Source organism: Saccopteryx bilineata, chromosome 1, assembly GCF_036850765.1.
Source record: "Saccopteryx bilineata isolate mSacBil1 chromosome 1, mSacBil1_pri_phased_curated, whole genome shotgun sequence".
Lineage (NCBI taxonomy): Eukaryota > Metazoa > Chordata > Mammalia > Chiroptera > Emballonuridae > Saccopteryx > Saccopteryx bilineata.
Genome location: NC_089490.1, coordinates 60,634,521 through 60,652,167, shown reverse-complemented (window position 1 = coordinate 60,652,167; position 17,647 = coordinate 60,634,521). Strand labels below are relative to the sequence as shown.

The window sequence follows — 17,647 nt, the reverse complement described above, 5'->3', positions numbered from 1 at the left end:
ATATGGTTAGTTAGTATTGACATTATGGCTGCAATATATTTTAAATAGTAGGATGTATATACCGTGTCTCACATAGCCACTGGCTGCCAGAGCTGGGGAGGGCTTGGTGAGAAGTGAACAATGTCCTGTGGCTTAAGCAGGCAGTGCCTGGGAGTCCTTCCCCCCATTCTGCACCCACAATTGCACGCCATTCTTCCACCTTCCTTGTTTCCTCCAAAACCACCTGACAGGGAGTGCCCTTATTGCTGAGGAGTGCATCTCATCATGACTGCTTTGTTTTGCCCTTCTGACTTTCACAGCACAAGACTATAGGGGGAAATTCATTCTCATCATCAGGACACACTGGTCCCGTTGCAAACTCATGCTCAGGAATAACCTCTCCTCAGAGTGCCCCACCATCCTCAGAGTAACCTGGCACCATGGAGGCGGAAGACGTCACACACATTTTTAAAATAAATCGATCATACTTTGGATGGTCAGCAGGCATGAGTACGTACATGAACATTCATACTAGTCAAGGGATTAAGGCTGCTGTTTCTTTGTTAATTTTCTGTCTGGAGGATCTATCCACTGATGTTAGTGGGGTATTAAAATCCCCTATGATTATAGTATTGCTGTTGATCTTGCCCTTTATGTCCATCAAAATCTGCTTTATATATTTAGGTGCTCCTATATTAGGCACTTAAATAGTTACAATGGTTATATCCTCCTGTTGGATTGCTCCCTTATCATTATATGGTGACCTTCTCTATCTCTTACTACAGCCTTTGTTTTAAAGGCTATTTTGTCAGATATAATTATTGCTACCCCAGCCTTTTATTTTTAATTTCCATTTGCATAAAATACTTTTTTCCATCCCTTCACTTTCATTCTATGTGTACCTTTTGTTCTGAGGTGGGTCTCTTGTAGACAGTATATGTATGGTTCCTGTTTTCTTATCCATGCAGCTACCTTATATCTTTTGATTGGAGCATTTAATCCATTTACCTTTAAGGTTATTATTGATATATACTTATTTATTGCCATTTTATTCTTTAAACTTACAATCCTCTTTCTCTCAATTTCTTTTTTCCTTTCCTCTTTTTTTTTTTTTTTTTCTGAAGCTGGAAACAGGGAGAGACAGTCAGACAGACTCCCGCATGCGCCCGACCGGGATCCACCTGGCACGCCCACCAGGGGCGGTGCTCTGCCCCCCAGGGGGCGATGCTCTGCCCATCCTGGGCGTCGCCATATTGCGACCAGAGCCACTCTAGCGCCTGAGGCAGAGGCCACAGAGCCATGCCCAGCGCCCGGGCCATCTTTGCTCCAATGGAGCCTTGGCTGCGGGAGGGGAAGAGAGAGACAGAGAGGAAAGTGCGGCGGAGGGGTGGAGAAGCAAATGGGCGCTTCTCCTATGTGCCCTGGCTGGGAATCGAACCCGGGTCCTCCGCACGCTAGGCCGACGCTCTACCGCTGAGCCAACCGGCCAGGGCCATCCTTTCCTCTTTTTATAGCAGGCCCCTTAATATTTCTTGCAGTACTGGTTTGGTTGTAATAAATTCCTTGAGTCTTTTTTGCCTGGGAAATTTTTTCTTTCTCTTTCAATTTTAAATAATAGCCTTGCTGGATGAAGTAATCTTGGTTGTAGGTTCTTGTTTTGCATCTCTGAATATTTTTTGCCAATAACTCTGGCCTCAAGTGTTTCTGTTGAGAATGCAGATGTCATCCTTATGGGGGGCTCCTCTGTAGGTAATAACTGCTTTTCTCTTGCTTTTAGTATTCTTTCTTTGTCTCTTAACTTTGGCAGTTTAATTATGATATGTCCTGGTATAGGCCTCCTTGGGTTCCTTTTTAATGGGACTTTCTGTGCTTCTTGAACTTGTTTGACTTTTTCCTTCATCAATTTTGGGAAATTTTCAGCTATGATTTCTTTCTAACAAGTTCTCTATCACCTGTTCATTCTCTTCTCCTTCAGGAATCCCTGTTATAGATGTTGTTTCTCTTTATGTTGTCACAGAGGTCTCTCAGAGTTTCCTCAGTCTTTTTGAATCTCTTTTCTTTTTGCTGCTCTGCTTCTGTGCTTTCATTTATCTTGTCCTCTAAATTGCTGGTTAGATTCTCTGCTTCATCCAGCCTGCTACTGATTCCTTTTAGTGCAGTCTTCACTTCTGATATTGTATTTGTTATTTCTGACTAGTTCTTTTTTATGATTTCAACGTCCTTTTTTTTTTTCATGACAGACAGAGAGAGACAAAGAGAAGAACAGATAGGGACAGACAGACAGGAAGGGAGAGAGATGAGAAGCATCAATTCTTTGTTGCAGCACCTTAGTTGTTCATTGATTGCTTTCTCATATGTGCCTTGACCAGGGGGCTACAGCAGACTGAGCAACCCCTTGTTCAAGCCAGCAACCTTGGGCTCAAGCTAGTGAGCCTTGCTCAAACCAGATGAGCCCATGCTCAAGCTGGCAACATTGGGGTTTCAAACCTGAGTCCTCTTCATCCCAGTCTGATGCTCTATTCACTGCACCACTGCCTGGTCAGGCCTCAATATCCTTTTTGATGCTTGCTATCATTTTGTTGATGTTCTCCTTGTCACCATCCATTGTTGCTCTAAGATCCTTGAGTATCCTAAAAATCATTATTTTAAACTCTGCGTCTGCTAGTTTGGTTACTTCCATTTCATTTAGTTCTTTGTGGGGGGGGTTCTCTTGTTGATTCATTTGGGTCATATTTCTTTTGTTTGCCCATTTTGTCTGTATATTAGTTAGTGCTGGCTGACTTTTAAATTTGTTGTGGTGTCTTTTTGAGGACGAGGAACTCAGTGGTACTGACCTCCACCTGAGTTCCTTGCTCTAGAAATGCTTTTTTTATATATATTTTTCTGAAGCTGGAAACAGGGAGAGACAGTCAGACAGACTCCCACATGCGCCCGTCCGGGATCCACCCGGCACGCCCACCAGGGGCGACGCTCTGCCCACTAGGGGGTGATGCTCTGCCCCTCCGGGGTGTCGCTCTGCTGCGACCAGAGCCACTCTAGCACCTGGGGCAGAGGGCAAGGAGCCATCCCCAGTACCCAGGCCATCTTTGCTCCAATGGAGCCTTGGCTGCGGGAGAGGAAGGAGGGGGGGTGGAGAAGCAAATGGGCGCTTCTCCTATGTGCCCTGGCTGGGAATCGAACCCGGGTCCCCCACACGCCAGGCCGATGCTCTACCGCTGAGCCAACCTGCCAGGGCCTAGAAATGCTTCTTGAGGGTAGTATTTTACTTCTTGTATGTGCATATTGAATGCATTTGGTCCTTTCATGGGTGTATTTATTCTCCAGTGTCTGGTACCTGCTGGACTCCTCCTTTGGGCATGCTGCTTGTATAGTTAGCTGAGTCTAGGTTTGATGATGTCTACCACCCACTACTGGTTGTGTTGGTTCTAGGTCTTCTTGGGTTGGTGTCAGTCATTGTTTTAACCTCCCATGGGCTACCTGTCTAGAGCTACTGTTCTGTTTGCTGTTTGTGTCTGTGTTTCCTGTGCCTGGATAGTGTGGGCAGGACCAACCTGTGTACAAGGATCAGCTTCCTCCTGCTTAGAGATGACAGCAGCTCCATAAAGGCCCCAATCTCCATAAAATTTGCTTCCACTTTCAGCTGCTGCTCCTCCTCTTGTAGCTGCCTGGTCTTCCCACAGAGTCTTCCATAGAAAGAGTATATATAGTGTGGGCTCAGGCTGGCCTCACCCAACCAACCTCTCTACAGGTTGTAAGCTTGGTGGGTTAGGGAAGCTGAGGTTGAGGATACAACGTTAGTGGAACCCCCTATTTCAGGGGTCTCTTGGTCAGAAGCTCAGTATGGGGAAAGTGGCCCTTACTCCAGAGCCTAATCCCTCAGCCACTGCTGTATACTCCAATTTTATTTCTCCTCAGCAAGATGAGCAGCAGGTTCAGATTGAGTGGGGCAAACAGTCCCCTCTGCAGAAGTTCTTACATATAGATGGTGAGACCCTGGTCTCTGGGAGGAAAACTGAGAGAGTCCTCTCCTGAGGATGACTGTGCCCCCAAGAAAGTGGCTAAGCCCTTCGACCAGATCCAACAATTGGTTCATGGGGACCCACACTTTAAATGTCCATGATCTAAGCCTCTCTCCCTTCCCCCTGTGGAACCTAACCCAGCAGGGCAGGATATCCAGCACCCAGGCTGGCTGACTGTGAAGTTTCACCCTGTCCAATGCACATGAGCCACTGTGCCAATATTGATCACAGAAAGCAAAACTCACCTCAGCTGGGCCAGGTATAAGGAGTCCTTCCATAGGACATACCACTAGCAAGGGTTGTTAGGTCCTGAACTCTCTACAGTGGGGCAGTGGATGAACCAGCCTTGGGCTTGCCTGTAGGGAACTCAGTGCAGACCAGTGGGGGACACTGCCCATGACTGGCCTTCAGCAACTTTCTTGGAGCTACAAGCAATCCAGGGTTCATGGCTGCCTCTGCTGGGCCCAGGTGCACATGGAAATAACAGCTGCACACCTAGGCTTGCTTTTATCCACACTAGGCCTGGGATAAGGACCACAAAACGACAAGGTTCCCTGAGCCCCTCCTCCTGTAGCTTCTGTCCACTGGCTTCTTGTGGGGCTTGGCCATTGAAAAAACCTCTGGTAGAGTCTAGAGCCTGGGGCAATTCAGGGATTAGGAAGGGTAGTGGGTATGGCTCGGCCCCAGGAGGAGTCTGTCCAGACTTTTTTCACAGAACTCTGTAGGGTGTGGTCCCCAGGAGTCCAGTGGGTGTGGCCTCTGAGACCCAGAGATGTGGTCTGCCCACAGGCAGGACAGTTTCTCCTGAGTGTCCCATGAAGCAGAAGCACCAGTCATGGACTTGATTAAAGTGCAGGGGAAAGCTCTGGCCTCAATACCAGAAAACTGAGTCAAGGATTCACCCCTTGCTTCCTAGTTTACTTTTCAGAATAGTCCAGTCTCCATGGGATGGGGCAGGAGAGACTCCCGGGGGGGGGGCAGTTGCTTTTCCCCAGGCTGATGCTACAAAGAGGGGATTACTCCACTCAAAAAAGATGGCAACTGCAGGCCCTGGCCGGTTGGCTCAGTGGTACAGCATCGGCCTGGCGTGCAGGAGTCCTGGGTTTGATTTCCGGCCAGGGCACACAGGAGAAGTGCCCATCTGCTTCTCCACCCCTCCCCCTCTCCTTCCTCTCTGTCTCTCTCTTCCCCTCCCGCAGCCAGGGCTCCATTGGAGCAAAGTTGGCCTGGGCACTGAGGATGGCTCTGTGGCCTCTGCCTCAGGCACTAGAATGGCTCTGGTTGCAACAGTGATGCCCCAGATGGGTGGAGCATTGCCCCCTGGTGGGCATGCCAGGGTGGATCCCAGTCAGGTGCATGCGGGAGTCTGTCTGACTGCCTCCCCGTTTCCAACTTCAGAAAAATACAAAAAAAAAAAAAAAAAGATGGCAACTACAGTATTAGAGAATGACTCAGCACAGGGGTTCCAGTGGCTGTCCCCCATGATGTCTCTCTCTGGGCCACCAACTCTCCCCCCGCAACTCTAGTCTTATCAGCCCTCCCTCTGCTGCAGCCCGGAGTAAGTGGCTGTGAATGAGACTTTCTGTGCTGGCCCTTTAAGATGGAGCCTGCGTCTCCTAGAGCTTTGTCTCTTTCTCTCAGACAGAAATCTCTGCTCTTTTCACCGCCAAATGCTGTGTGGGTGCCTTTACTAGGCTCTGGATCTCTAGGCTGGGGCACTTGGCCTGGGGCTTAGGACCCTCCCCTCTTAGGGAAACCCCTCCCTCCACAGTGAGAGTTCCTCTGGACCCTCCATTCCTGCTCACTCCTGTGAGCTGGACAGCCCTGTTCTTGTCTCCACCCCTCCTACAAGTCTCATGGCTTCTTCTGTGATCCTCATAGATTCCTCTTTATTTAATGCAAAATTGGTTTTTCAAGATGACTGTTCTTAAATTAAGTTGTGATCCAATTTGGTCCCAGGAAGTGGCAGTTGGAACATCAGTCTACACCGTCACCATAATAGAATCTCCTTTATTCCTGTGGTTGGCTTTTACACTGGAAGGGGCCAACTCCCTCACTCATACACCATGTTACTGCATATTCTTCCACCACGCAACCAAACTAGTTTGCCCACGTAGTCTGTAAGTAGGACACTAATGGCATAAGCCAAAACACATTTCATTTTTTTTAAGTTTTAATGGGAGAGTGAGCATTGTAAACTCAAAACGTTGTATGTTGAGACTGTCATAACCTGTACTGATTTAATTGTAGTTTCAATCTCTTCCAAAAGTGTAATCTTAACCAGTCTGGAATTTTCTCCATTTTTTTTTTTAAATACTCCAATTACTTTAGGTTATTCTCTCATTTCATCTTGGTTTTAGTAGTTGAGTGAAAGTATCTTTTCAAATAAAATAAAATTCTGAACCAAACAGCTGAAATGAAAAACCAAAATATATGAACTATCTGAGACTCTATAAAAACTACTTGTCTTTAACATTGACTTCAGGCTTTACAATAATTTATAATCACTTCCTTTTCTTCATAAATATAGGTTCTATTCCAGGTAAAAAATAAACTTTTTTTTTTCAAACAGCAAAACAAAACTAAATCCTGACAATTTCACAATTCACCTAAAAATATTAAAAACGCCATACAAATTTAACAACACTGAGTACTTTTATTACATAGAACTTAATAATTAACAAAAACGACTTCTGTTCTCAATGGCACTTTTATAAGATAATTTAAAAAATACATTGAGAAGTTTTCTGTGGAAAAAGAATAAGATAATGCCTGCAGCTTTGAAAAAAAAATTTACTACAGTGCATGTTTGGATGCAACAGCACAAGAAACATGATGTTGTACAATTATAAAGTCTATCATTTGATGATTCCAGAGCCCTTAAGATAGTTCCATCCATAGTAACCAGCACTATTAATCCCATTTAGATGTCTTCCTCCTCATATAACTGTGCCCCTCACTATCAATAGCTTCATAGAGGTCCTTTTTATTCTCTTGTGTTGCATGTAGATAACCAATATAAGCCACACATAGTGAAAGGGTTATCAATCCGAAAGCCATTACAGGTTTGTTCTGTCAAAGAAAAAAAATTACAAAGCCTCATTAAGACTAATAATTTGAGAACAAAATTATCTGTTGCATTTTCCTCTTGAAAAACCAAGTCTTTATTAGCATACCTATAATATTTTTAATTATAATAATTTATCTAGTTCTTTATTTAATTTACTCAACTCCTGATAATTTAGAGATTAGAGAAGACTCTTGATTCTCCTATCCAGTCTTTCTTCTGTCTATAGCCTGGACATCTCAGACCTCCACCTTCAGAAAGGTGACGACTGGGAAAGGGACAGAGGAAACAAGAGACAAGGAAATTGGTCTGGTGTTTTCACTTATCTGTGTGTCATAAAGAAGTTGCTGCCTGACCTGTGGTGGCGCAGTGGGTAAAGCGTCAACCTGGAAACGCTGAGGTTGCTGGTTCAAAGCCCTGCCTGGTCAAGGCACATATGGGAGTTGATGCTTCCAGCTCCTCCCCCTTCTCTCTGTCTCTCTATCCTCTCTAAAAAATAAAAAATAAATAATAAAAAAAAAAATTAAAAAAAAAAAAGAAGTTGCTTAACTTCCTTAAATTAATTTTATTAGGAAGTGAGGTATGAACTATACATGCTATTCTCTCCTGAGTTCATGAACTAACAAAAAGCCTTTCATGTCATGTGTTAGGTACAGCAAAAATGGCAATGTCTACACCAGGTGTCCCCAAACTACGGCCGGCGGGCCGCAATGCGGCCCCTTGAGGCCATTTATCCAGCCCCCACTGCCCTTCTGGAAGGGGCACCTCTTTCATTGGTGGTCAGTGAGAGGACCACTGTATTTGGCAGCCCTCCAATGGTCTGAAGGACAGTGAACTGGCCCCCTGTGTAAAAAGTTTGGAGACCCCTGGACACTCTTCTCTGGATGATAGCATCTTAAGAAATTTAGTGATTGAAACAGATACGATGCTGTTATAATAGCCTTGATTTTCTGCCGGAAAATCCAACACTCTTAAAAGGCAAAGCAATTAGCCTTGAATTTTAAAAAATTTTTTAAATGTAGGAAAAATGTTCACAACTCCACAGAAGTGTGTATCTTTATTATTATAGTTCAGAGCCTCCTTTTTGTGTGTTCTCACTACACAAATGGGCCTTCCCTAGGTCAGTGTGGTGCAGAGCTACAATATGCATTTCAAATGGAATTCTGTTTCTGTCACCATACCTGCTGTTTACTGCTAGTTCAAATCTTAAAAGAATAAAGGTCAAAATTTTTCATTTGGATGGTCATTTTAAGAAAGGCCACAAATTCAGAACAGTTTAAATTTGCAATTCTTAAAATGCATTTGGCAATTAAAAATACACATCAGGCCCTGGCCGATTGGCTCAGTGGTAGAGCATTGGCCTGGCGTGTGGATGTCTTGGGTTCAATTCCCAGTGAGGGCACACAAGAGAAGCGACTATCTGCTTCTTCAATCCTCCCCCCTTTTCCTTCTCTGTCTCTGTCTCTCTTTTTCTCCTGTAGCCATGGCTCGATTGGTTCAAGCACATCAGCCTGGGTGCTGAGGATGGCTCAGTAGAGCCTCCACCTCAGGCAGTAAAAATAGCTCCATTGCAATCGTGACCCCAGATGGGCAGAGCATCAGCCCCAGATGGGGATTGCCAGGTGGATCCCAGTCAGGGCACATGAGGGAATCTGTCTCTCTATCTTCCCTACTCTCACTTGAAAAAGAAGGAAAAAAAAGAAAAAAAATACACATTAGTTCAAAGTTTTTAAAACATTCTACCTTGATTTAATGATTTGATTGTTAAACTGACCTATTTTACTGTACAAGAGTTTATGCTGGCACCTATGTTATTATAATTCTAAACAAATTCAATACATTTGAATATATTTTATAATTTGATTTAATTTACATTTATTTAAAAATAAGATTTATATTTATTTAAAAGTAAAATTTATCAAATATATTCAACATTTTGCATCAAGACTATAAATGATAAGCTAACTCCCTAACAGTGTACAAATTACATCTTGAAATTTTTCACAAAACGTTTGTAATATGCCTTTGGGAAAAACATCATTAATAAAAGCTGGAATTGTAATCTATAATAATAATCAGAATAGTACCTGATCAAACAAAAAATTTCCTTCAAATTAATACAGTATTAACATTTTAAATAGAAATTTGAAAAGTTGATCCATGAGAGTACAACCATTTTCCATTAAACTTCTCAAATGCCTTTTAAATAATTCATTTTAGATATGTATTTAGTGAAAAAGCATTTAAGATTTTCCTTCCATCTGCATTATTCAGAGAGATCTTAAGAGTCAACATAAAATTTCCATGGTAAAATCACATTTCTCAGGAAAATAACTTAGTATTTCTGATAGACTAGTTAAATAAGTCTTCTCCTATACATTTCTTACAGGTTTAATGAAGAGCTCTGGATTCACAGCTCGAAACAAGGTTGTTGTGCGGACCCCTCTGAGTCCTGGGGTTTGAAAGTCTTTTTCTTTGGGTGGTTCCTTTTTAAAGTCCGGAGGCTCAGATGCTGAAGACATCTTGACAAATGATTTATAACCTAAAAATAAAATGAGATTTTTTCCTTCATGATTGTTTTTTGATAATGCTTTTTTTAAAAACTGTATTAATTTGTTTTTAAATTCTAGTCCAGATATATATACCAAAAGTGATTGTTAGTTATTTTATTACTGTGTATAACACATACTTTGTAAATGGTGCCTTGAGTTTTGTTTGGCAAAACGGTGATTTTATTTTTCAACTCTCAGAACAAACCAGCGAGGTGGGCAAAGTTGTTTTCCTTCGTAAGGAAGCCTGGAGAATTACTTGTTGTTATGAATCACAGTGTAGCTTGTTACATGAAGGAAGTATTAGGCTAGGAATGGCCAATGGGTTATCCACACCCTTCTCTATTTCCTTCAGCTTTTCACTCTTTCTCACCTTCCAATAGCCCTTTCAGGACAACAATCTGAGAGAAGTACTAGCATTCTTTTGCTCAGTTTCTCCTACAGCTTCACCCCAGTCCCACTATCCATCCCTTCATGCTTCTCTCCCCTTCCTCCCCAGCCCAAGCACTAGTACCACGCAGTAAGGGTAAGTAGCTGTTTGTCCTCACTTCCCCTTTGCCGAGTGGGAAGGGCTGCTCTGCTATCTCCTTACTACGAATATCCACTTTTCTCTGAATTCCTCTAAATATATCCTATTAAATATAAGTGTGTTTTTTGCCTTCTGGTTCTCCCAGCTGGAGGGCCAACATTTTGTGAATATATTTCTCTTCTGGGTATTATTAGGCAAAGGCTGTTATCTTCCCTGCCACCTAATGCTGAAGATGGGGTAGGGGTGGTTAGAAGGGAGAGAGATGGTAGGAAAAGAAACCTTCTAAAGAAAGGCTGAAATTAGTGACAATATAATAATATTTGGCATGGAAATTCTGCAACCGTAGTGTGAAGTAAATGTTATGAGTGAAACATTCACATTTAAACACTCACTAGGGCTTTGTTTATACAAGTAATCATTAAGTCTTCCATTTCACAGACTTTATAAAAAGCAGTATTTTTGCAACTTTGTTATAGTTTTTGCAAATCTTTGTTGCAGTGGTCACTAAATATTTATCTGTCCCATGAAGTAAACACCTCATCAGGATCATCTGCTTTCAGGGAAAGGCTTGTCGACACATTCTGCACTTGGAATGACTTGGGAAGTGTTCACTGTTCCATCATCGCTTGTTCCTCTTGGATGTCATGGTTATCAGTCATTGTCATCATCATCACTTTCTGGTTCCATTTTGACATTAGTTAGCAATACTGCAGCAATTTTAGGACTTGCCTTGTCAAGGCACATATGGGAGTTGATGCTTCCTGACCTTCCCTCCTTCTCTCTCTCCTCTCTAAATAGTTAAATTGATATCTGTAGCCACAAAGTCTTTCAAATTAAACTGATTTGGGAAGGCCAGTGACAGTACCAGACTAGTTCAAATACCACGTTTGGTTTGTGCTCTTCTTCCAGGTTGACCTTAGGGGATTCCACAGGAATCATGCCTGTTTTCTGCCTACATTTCACTACTGTGGATGACTTGACAGACCACCAGGTCTCAGCAATGATGCCAATATCCTGCTTCATTTATTTTATTTTATTTTATTTTATTTATTATTATTATTTTTTTTTTTGCATTTTTCTGAAGCTAGAAACGGGGAGAGACAGTCAGACAGACTCCCGCATGTGCCCGACCGGGATCCACCCGGCACGCCCACCAGGGGCGACGCTCTGCCCACCAGGGGGCGATGCTCTGCCCCTCCGGGGCGTCACTCTGCCGCGACCAGAGCCACTCTAGCGCCTGGGGCAGAGGCCAAGGAGCCATCCCCAGCGCCTGGGTCATCTTTGCTCCAATGGAGCCTTGGCTGCGGGAGGGGAAGAGAGAGAGACAGAGAGGAAGGAGGGGGTGGGGGGTGGAGAAGCAAATGGGCGCTTCTCCTGTGTGCCCTGGCCGGGAATCGAACCCAGGTCCCCCGCACGCCAGGCCGACGCTCTACCGCTGAGCCAACCGGCCAGGGCTTCATTTATTTTTTGTTTTCACTTCATCATCTACATTTAGAAGCGTTGTTTCTGCAGCGAGCTTTCACTGTACAAATTATACCCTAAACCAGTGGTCCCCAATCCCCGGACCAGTACCAGTCCGTGGGCCATTTGGTACCAGTCCGCAGAGAAAGAATAAATAACTTACATTATTTTCATTTTATTTATATTTAAGTCTGAACAATGTTTTATTTTTTAAAAATGACCAGATTCCCTCTGTTACATCCATCTAAGACTCACTCTTGATGCTTGTCTCGGTCACATGATACATTTACCCATCCCACCCTAAAGGCCGGTCTGTGAAAATATTTTCTGACATTAAACTGGTCCATGGCCCAAAAAAAGTTGGGGACCACTGCCCTAAACGAATAGCTGCAGAATGGCTGTGCACGTGGTTCAATGGGAAAAACTCAACACATGTGTGATCCAAGCATAGAAGAGTGTTGTGGGCAGAGCAACTGTTTATAAGCAAGAGAATATTACATTTTGCTCCTTTTATTCTCTTGCCAAACATTCTTAGCCATTCGTTAAATAAATCTCTCATTCTTCGGGCATGCATGTTAACTTGGTAATCACAGGGGAGTAAATGAACAGTTACCCCTGAGGGTTAACTGACTTGACAATAACAAATGGTCTCATCTTTTCCATTCAGGAGGCATTGCAGCAGAACAGAGCAATCATCAATCTCTGTTTACCTCCTCTACAAAGTCTACGTAGGGCATGAAGTATATGATAAGGTAATAACTCATTAAACTTAATTTCATCAGCATTAAAAATATCATTCAAACTATAACGAGAAATTGTTTTTTAAGTTTCTTTTACATGCAAGTTACTAATTTCTTCTCCAGGAAAGGTGGTTTGTTTTTGTTTTTTACTACATACAACTTCTGAAACAATTCTCTACCATGCCTAAAATTTGTTCAGCCAGCGCAGTTGCTTGAAACTCATCATGCCTAAAGTTGTCAAAAAATCCAATACTTTCTGCTGAACAACTGGTCCACTTACATGCCCAATTCTTGTATAAATTTCTTGATAACATTCAAAAGCAGCTATCCATTTAACTTCTACTTCAATTTTGGCTCAATCTTAGAAAATGTTGACAATGTAGGAGGAGTGATGCTAAATTCCTGTTACATTTTTTGTGTGGCAACCATCTGCTGCTTCTTCTGCCTTCACTTTCTTCAGTGAAATCTGCTGGCATTTCACCTTTGTACAAATGTATTTAGAATTTAAGTCAAAATGTTGGTCACCAGATGGCTTAGGCTTGATGCTAGGAACATTTCCCTTATGCTAATAACATGTTTGACTATAATGTGGGGTAAGAGAAATTCAGAAAGTAGCAATTGTTCAAGCGGAAGCAGTATTACAGTGTGTAAACAGGCCATGCGATTAGAAATGTGAAGAAAGAGTTCACACAGTAGCCATGTTGTTCAGACTGAATTACAGCTTCAGAGTATACCACTAATTAAAACTGAGGCATTACATAAAAATACTAATAAGGCCTAAAAAAGCAAATATACAAAGGTAAAAATCAGGCTCACCAGAAACTTACAAAAACAGCATTTTCCTTTAATTAAGAAATAGTTGCACCTGACCAGTGGTGGTGCAGTGGATAAAGTGCCGACCTGGAACACTGAGATCACCAATTCAAATCCCTGGCCTTGCCTTGTCAAGGCACATATGGGAGTTGATGCTTCCTGACCTTCCCCCCTTCTCTCTCTCCTCTCTAAAATGAATAAATAAAATCTTTTTTTTTAAATAGTTGCATGTAATTAAAACACAGCTATCTGGTTTAAAATTGTTTACTGGGAAAAAAACCAAGATAATGGGGGAAGTAGGTATAGAGTACATCTGTAAAACATAAAAGGGTCCTCAGACCGGTTATCACATGCACTTTGTGCTGATGATGTGTCAAGAACTGAGTACAAGATTACTCATTCCTGATACAAATGGCCAACAGATATATGAAAAGATGCTCAGCTTCATTAGTTATTAGAGAAATGCAAATCAAAACTACAATGAGATACCACCTCACTCCTGTTAGATTAGCTATTATCAACAAGACGGGTAATAGCAAATGTTGGAGAGGCTGTGGAGAAAAAGGAACCCTCATTCACTGTTGGTGGGACTGTAAAGTAGTACAAGCATTATGGAGGAAAGTATGGTGGTTCCTCAAAAAACTGCAAATAGAACTACCTTATGACCCAGCAATCCCTCTACTGGGTATATACCCCAAAACCTCAGAAACATTGATACGTGAAGACACATGTAGCCCCATGTTCATTGCAGCACTGTTCACAGTGGCCAAGACATGGAAACAACCAAAAAGCCCTTCAATAGAAGACTGGATAAAGAAGATGTGGCACATATACACTATGGAATACTACTCAGCCATAAGAAATGATGACATCAGATCATTTACAGCAAAATGGTGGGATCTTGATAACATTATAAGGAGTGAAATAAGTAAATCAGAAAAAAACAAGAACTACATGATTCCATACATTGGTGGAACATAAAAATGAGACTAAGAGACATGGACAAGAGTGTGGTGGTTACCAAGGGTGGGGGGCAGGGAGGACATGGGAGGGATGGAGGGAGAGATTTAGGGGGAGGGGGAGGGGCACAGAGAACTAGATAGAGGGTGACGGAGGACAATCTGACTTTGGGCGAGGGGTTTGCAACATAATTTAATGACAAAATAACCTAGACATGTTTTCTTTGAATATATGTACCCTGATTTATTAATGTCATCCCATTACCATTAATAAAAATTTATTATAAAAAAAAAAAAAAAGATTACTCATTCCTCACTTCAGATACAGAAATATATATGGTTATGTGCATGTGCGTGTGCGTGTGCGTGTGTGTGTGTGTGTGTGTGTGTGTGTAGAGAGAGAGAGAGAGAGGACTAATTACAGCCAATACACATTTCACTATTTTAAAATGAAAGGGATTCAGTGATGTTGAATGTCATGAAGTTCAACTTATATTAAATGTCTGTAAAAACTGTATAAAGAGCATTCTAACGTGAATTGCAATGACTTAATTTAAATTTTAAAATTCTTTGGTCTACTGCTTTGGTTAGCAAACCTACATTTCCTTTGTAATGAATCAAGGAAATAAGTGATCAGGTAGTACTTGTTAGCACAAAATGTATTCTCAGGGCTCAAAACTGTCCCCTCTCAACCCTTCCTCAGTCAGTACGACATGAACTGTACTTAACCTTTAAGTTGCCCAAACAGGAGCCCGTTACCACAGAAGCCTGTTACCAATGGAGGCAGGAGGAGAAACAGCAGAAGGAGCCCGTTATCAACAAAGGCAGGAACCAAAACAGACCCGTTCGTTACCAATGGAGGCAGGAACTGAAACAGAAGAATACCACAAGCCTGGACCGGAGGCCTGGTAACCAGCATCAACAGAAATCACCATAAGGTGGCAGCAGAGTATAAAACTAACTCTCTAACCCCTGCTCAGGGCTGATTCTCTTATTGCACTCAGCCCACCTGCACCCAGGTGTTTGCAATAAATCCTTTTTCTACATTTTGGGCTCTGCATGGTTAATGTGACTCCTGCCAGGTCCTGGACCTTTCAGTAGTTATTACACTGCAACTCCCAGACATCCACATTCACCTTAATAACACACTGTATGTTAAACTCTTTACCAGAAATAACAAAGAATACCTGGGCTGGAAAGCACTGCAAATGTTTAATGAAAAGACATTTACAAATTTAGGGTTTACTTGCTACACTATACAGGGTAGGACAAACATAGGTTTATAGTTGTTTGTATAGAAAATAATACAATTAAATAATACAATAAACTGTGTTTTGTGTACTCACAATAGAATTTTTCATATCTGCCTATAAAAATAATTTAAACTAAGCTGCATTTATTTCATATATCCCTCGCTGGTAAAAAGTTCTGGACTTCTTTCTCCTCCCCAACCTCTTTTGAAGGAAATATGTGATGGGAAAAGGAATCAGCAGACATAAAGGACTGTTTCTCTGCACAACACCATGAGGGTCATTCATACTTCAAAGTGTGAGTGAGAACGGTGCCCCCATTGGAATTGATGCACAATTTGCGAGGTTGTTCAAGATGATCTGAAATAGTCAGGACTGGTCATTTCTGAATTATTTTCCCCCTTTCAGTAAAATTCTTGCTTAGAGGAATGATCTAGAATGTATTTGGCAACTGATATTAAACAATTCACAGGCATTAAAGTGACATGACTATCTAAATCATATTGTACATAAAAGTTAGACCAAGATATAAAAAATATGAGTTACCGAATGTTAGTGAGAAGGAACGTTAGCAATAATCAAAGCCTTTCTTTTAAAAGACTTAGGGAATTGTAAAGTGGACAAAATACTTTAGTTGAATATAAAAACATTTGTTATTTAAGTTGCACATACCATACTACCTTATAATTTAAGAAAATAACTTGAAGCCTGGGGCAGAACACTTTAAAAATAATTTAAATTAGAATAAAAAAATTTGGAATAGAATCAAAGGACTTGGTATCTTGAAGGAATCTAGCATATCCTCAATTTCCGCATGTGTTTGAGTGATAACCTCAGTTTCACCTTCATAAAAGGGGTAATGTTATTATCTATTGTATAGAATTACTGTGTGGATAAAATGAGATAGCATTTCTAAAAGGATATGTTCAATAAATGGTAGCTATTGTTATCTTCACCATCTGGTCCAATCCCCTTTTTTAAACAAAGAAACCTAGACCTAAAGAGACTGTGCCTTTGAAAATGGGAGAGTGAGATAATCCTGGTTTTTCAATTTTCTGACCATCCCTATTCCACTACTTCACCTCACTTTACTCCCAAACCGCTAAGGCTGTGTATTTATAAGTTATTACAAGATTTAAGAAGCAAACTTGTAATCACTTAAATTTGAAAAATGGATTCTGTAGTTTTTAATGTAAAAAACACTAGTAAAAAGTATTTTTCCATCTCTTGCATTTACTGTACCTGAAATAAGAGGAAGGTTTTGGCTGTTACAGACAATCTGAGGGCTGTAAAGGATTATTTGGGTCCGCTCCCCTCCCCCCAGTGTGGTGGTACCTACCCTGCCACTGGGGAGGACTCAAAAGACAGATGCATGAGAAGCCTGCATTCAATTGAGTTCCAGACACTGTCGTGCAGGGAGAACATAGAACTGTTCAAAGGAACAGGCACCGTAGGTGAAAAATTACAAAAACATTTTCCCTAAATAGCGGTCGGGGAGCTAGGACACCAAGGAACTGTCCAGGAAACGGGAGGGTTCTTAATTAAGGTGGATGTGTCCGTGCATGGGTCGCTGACGAGAGTGTTAGGTTCCTGGCGTGAGCGGCGGGCCACGGGCGCCGGGCGCCGTAGGGTCAGGGATGAACGAGACTTGGTTCAGGGCGCCCTCGAGTGGCGAGGATTAGGGGAGCTCGACAGAAGGCCCCAGAGCCCCGAGAAGGCCAAGAATGAGCGCACGTCGGGCGACCTCCCCACCAACCTGCAACCCTACCGCTCACCCGCCACAGAGTCACGTCCTCTCCGCGTCCCCGACAGCTCCGCCTTCTCTGCGCCTGCGGGAAAGAGCGTCCTAAGTCGCTCGTCTGCTTTGCCCCACAGCGGCCCCTGCGGCCCGGAGGCTGCGGCGCAGGGACTCGGGGGTTGTGAGGTCGCGGCTCCAGTACCCTCCCAGGTCCTTGTGCCGGCCCCAGAGGAGAGGCCCGCTGGAGTTTGCAAGGGGCGTTTGGGTTATATATTTCTATAAAACTTGCAAATATAAGATATTTTAACTAACAAGATAATCAATTGAGAATGCTATCTCTACTGCAATTTCTCCTTTGCTGCACTTACCCTCCTGTCAGATAGAGTTGGAGTGGCCGTGGGCATTTTGAGGATGCAGCTAAGGGAAAGTCATTTCAGGTTTAGTTTTAGTTTAGTGAGATATATTTGTGTGGTTCACATTTACTTTTTTTCAGAGTTAAGTTATCGCAAGGTGTCTGATTACTGGAATCATCCTGTTGCCCAT

At 42.4% G+C, this 17,647-nt stretch overlaps 1 protein-coding gene across 3 annotated transcripts; it reads right to left on the bottom strand.

Annotated features, from left to right (window-relative positions):
• Nucleotides 1–6,648: 6,648 nt before the first annotated feature.
• SMIM8 (small integral membrane protein 8) lies at nt 6,649–17,188 on the bottom strand. Of its 3 annotated transcripts, none has more exons than XM_066253018.1 (3): nt 17,142–17,188; nt 9,453–9,607; nt 6,649–7,070 (listed from the first exon to the last, which is right to left on the bottom strand). In XM_066253018.1, the coding sequence occupies exons 2-3, from the start codon at nt 9,585–9,587 to the stop codon at nt 6,912–6,914; spliced, it is 294 nt and encodes a 97-aa protein (XP_066109115.1). In that variant the 5' UTR covers nt 9,588–9,607; nt 17,142–17,188; the 3' UTR covers nt 6,649–6,911. The 3 variants fall into 3 exon arrangements, with proteins under 3 accessions (XP_066109115.1, XP_066109117.1, XP_066109116.1); XM_066253020.1 differs by lacking the exon at nt 17,142–17,188 and adding an exon at nt 14,846–14,984; XM_066253019.1 differs by lacking the exon at nt 17,142–17,188 and adding an exon at nt 14,892–14,984.
• Between the last annotated feature and the right edge of the window lie 459 nt (nt 17,189–17,647).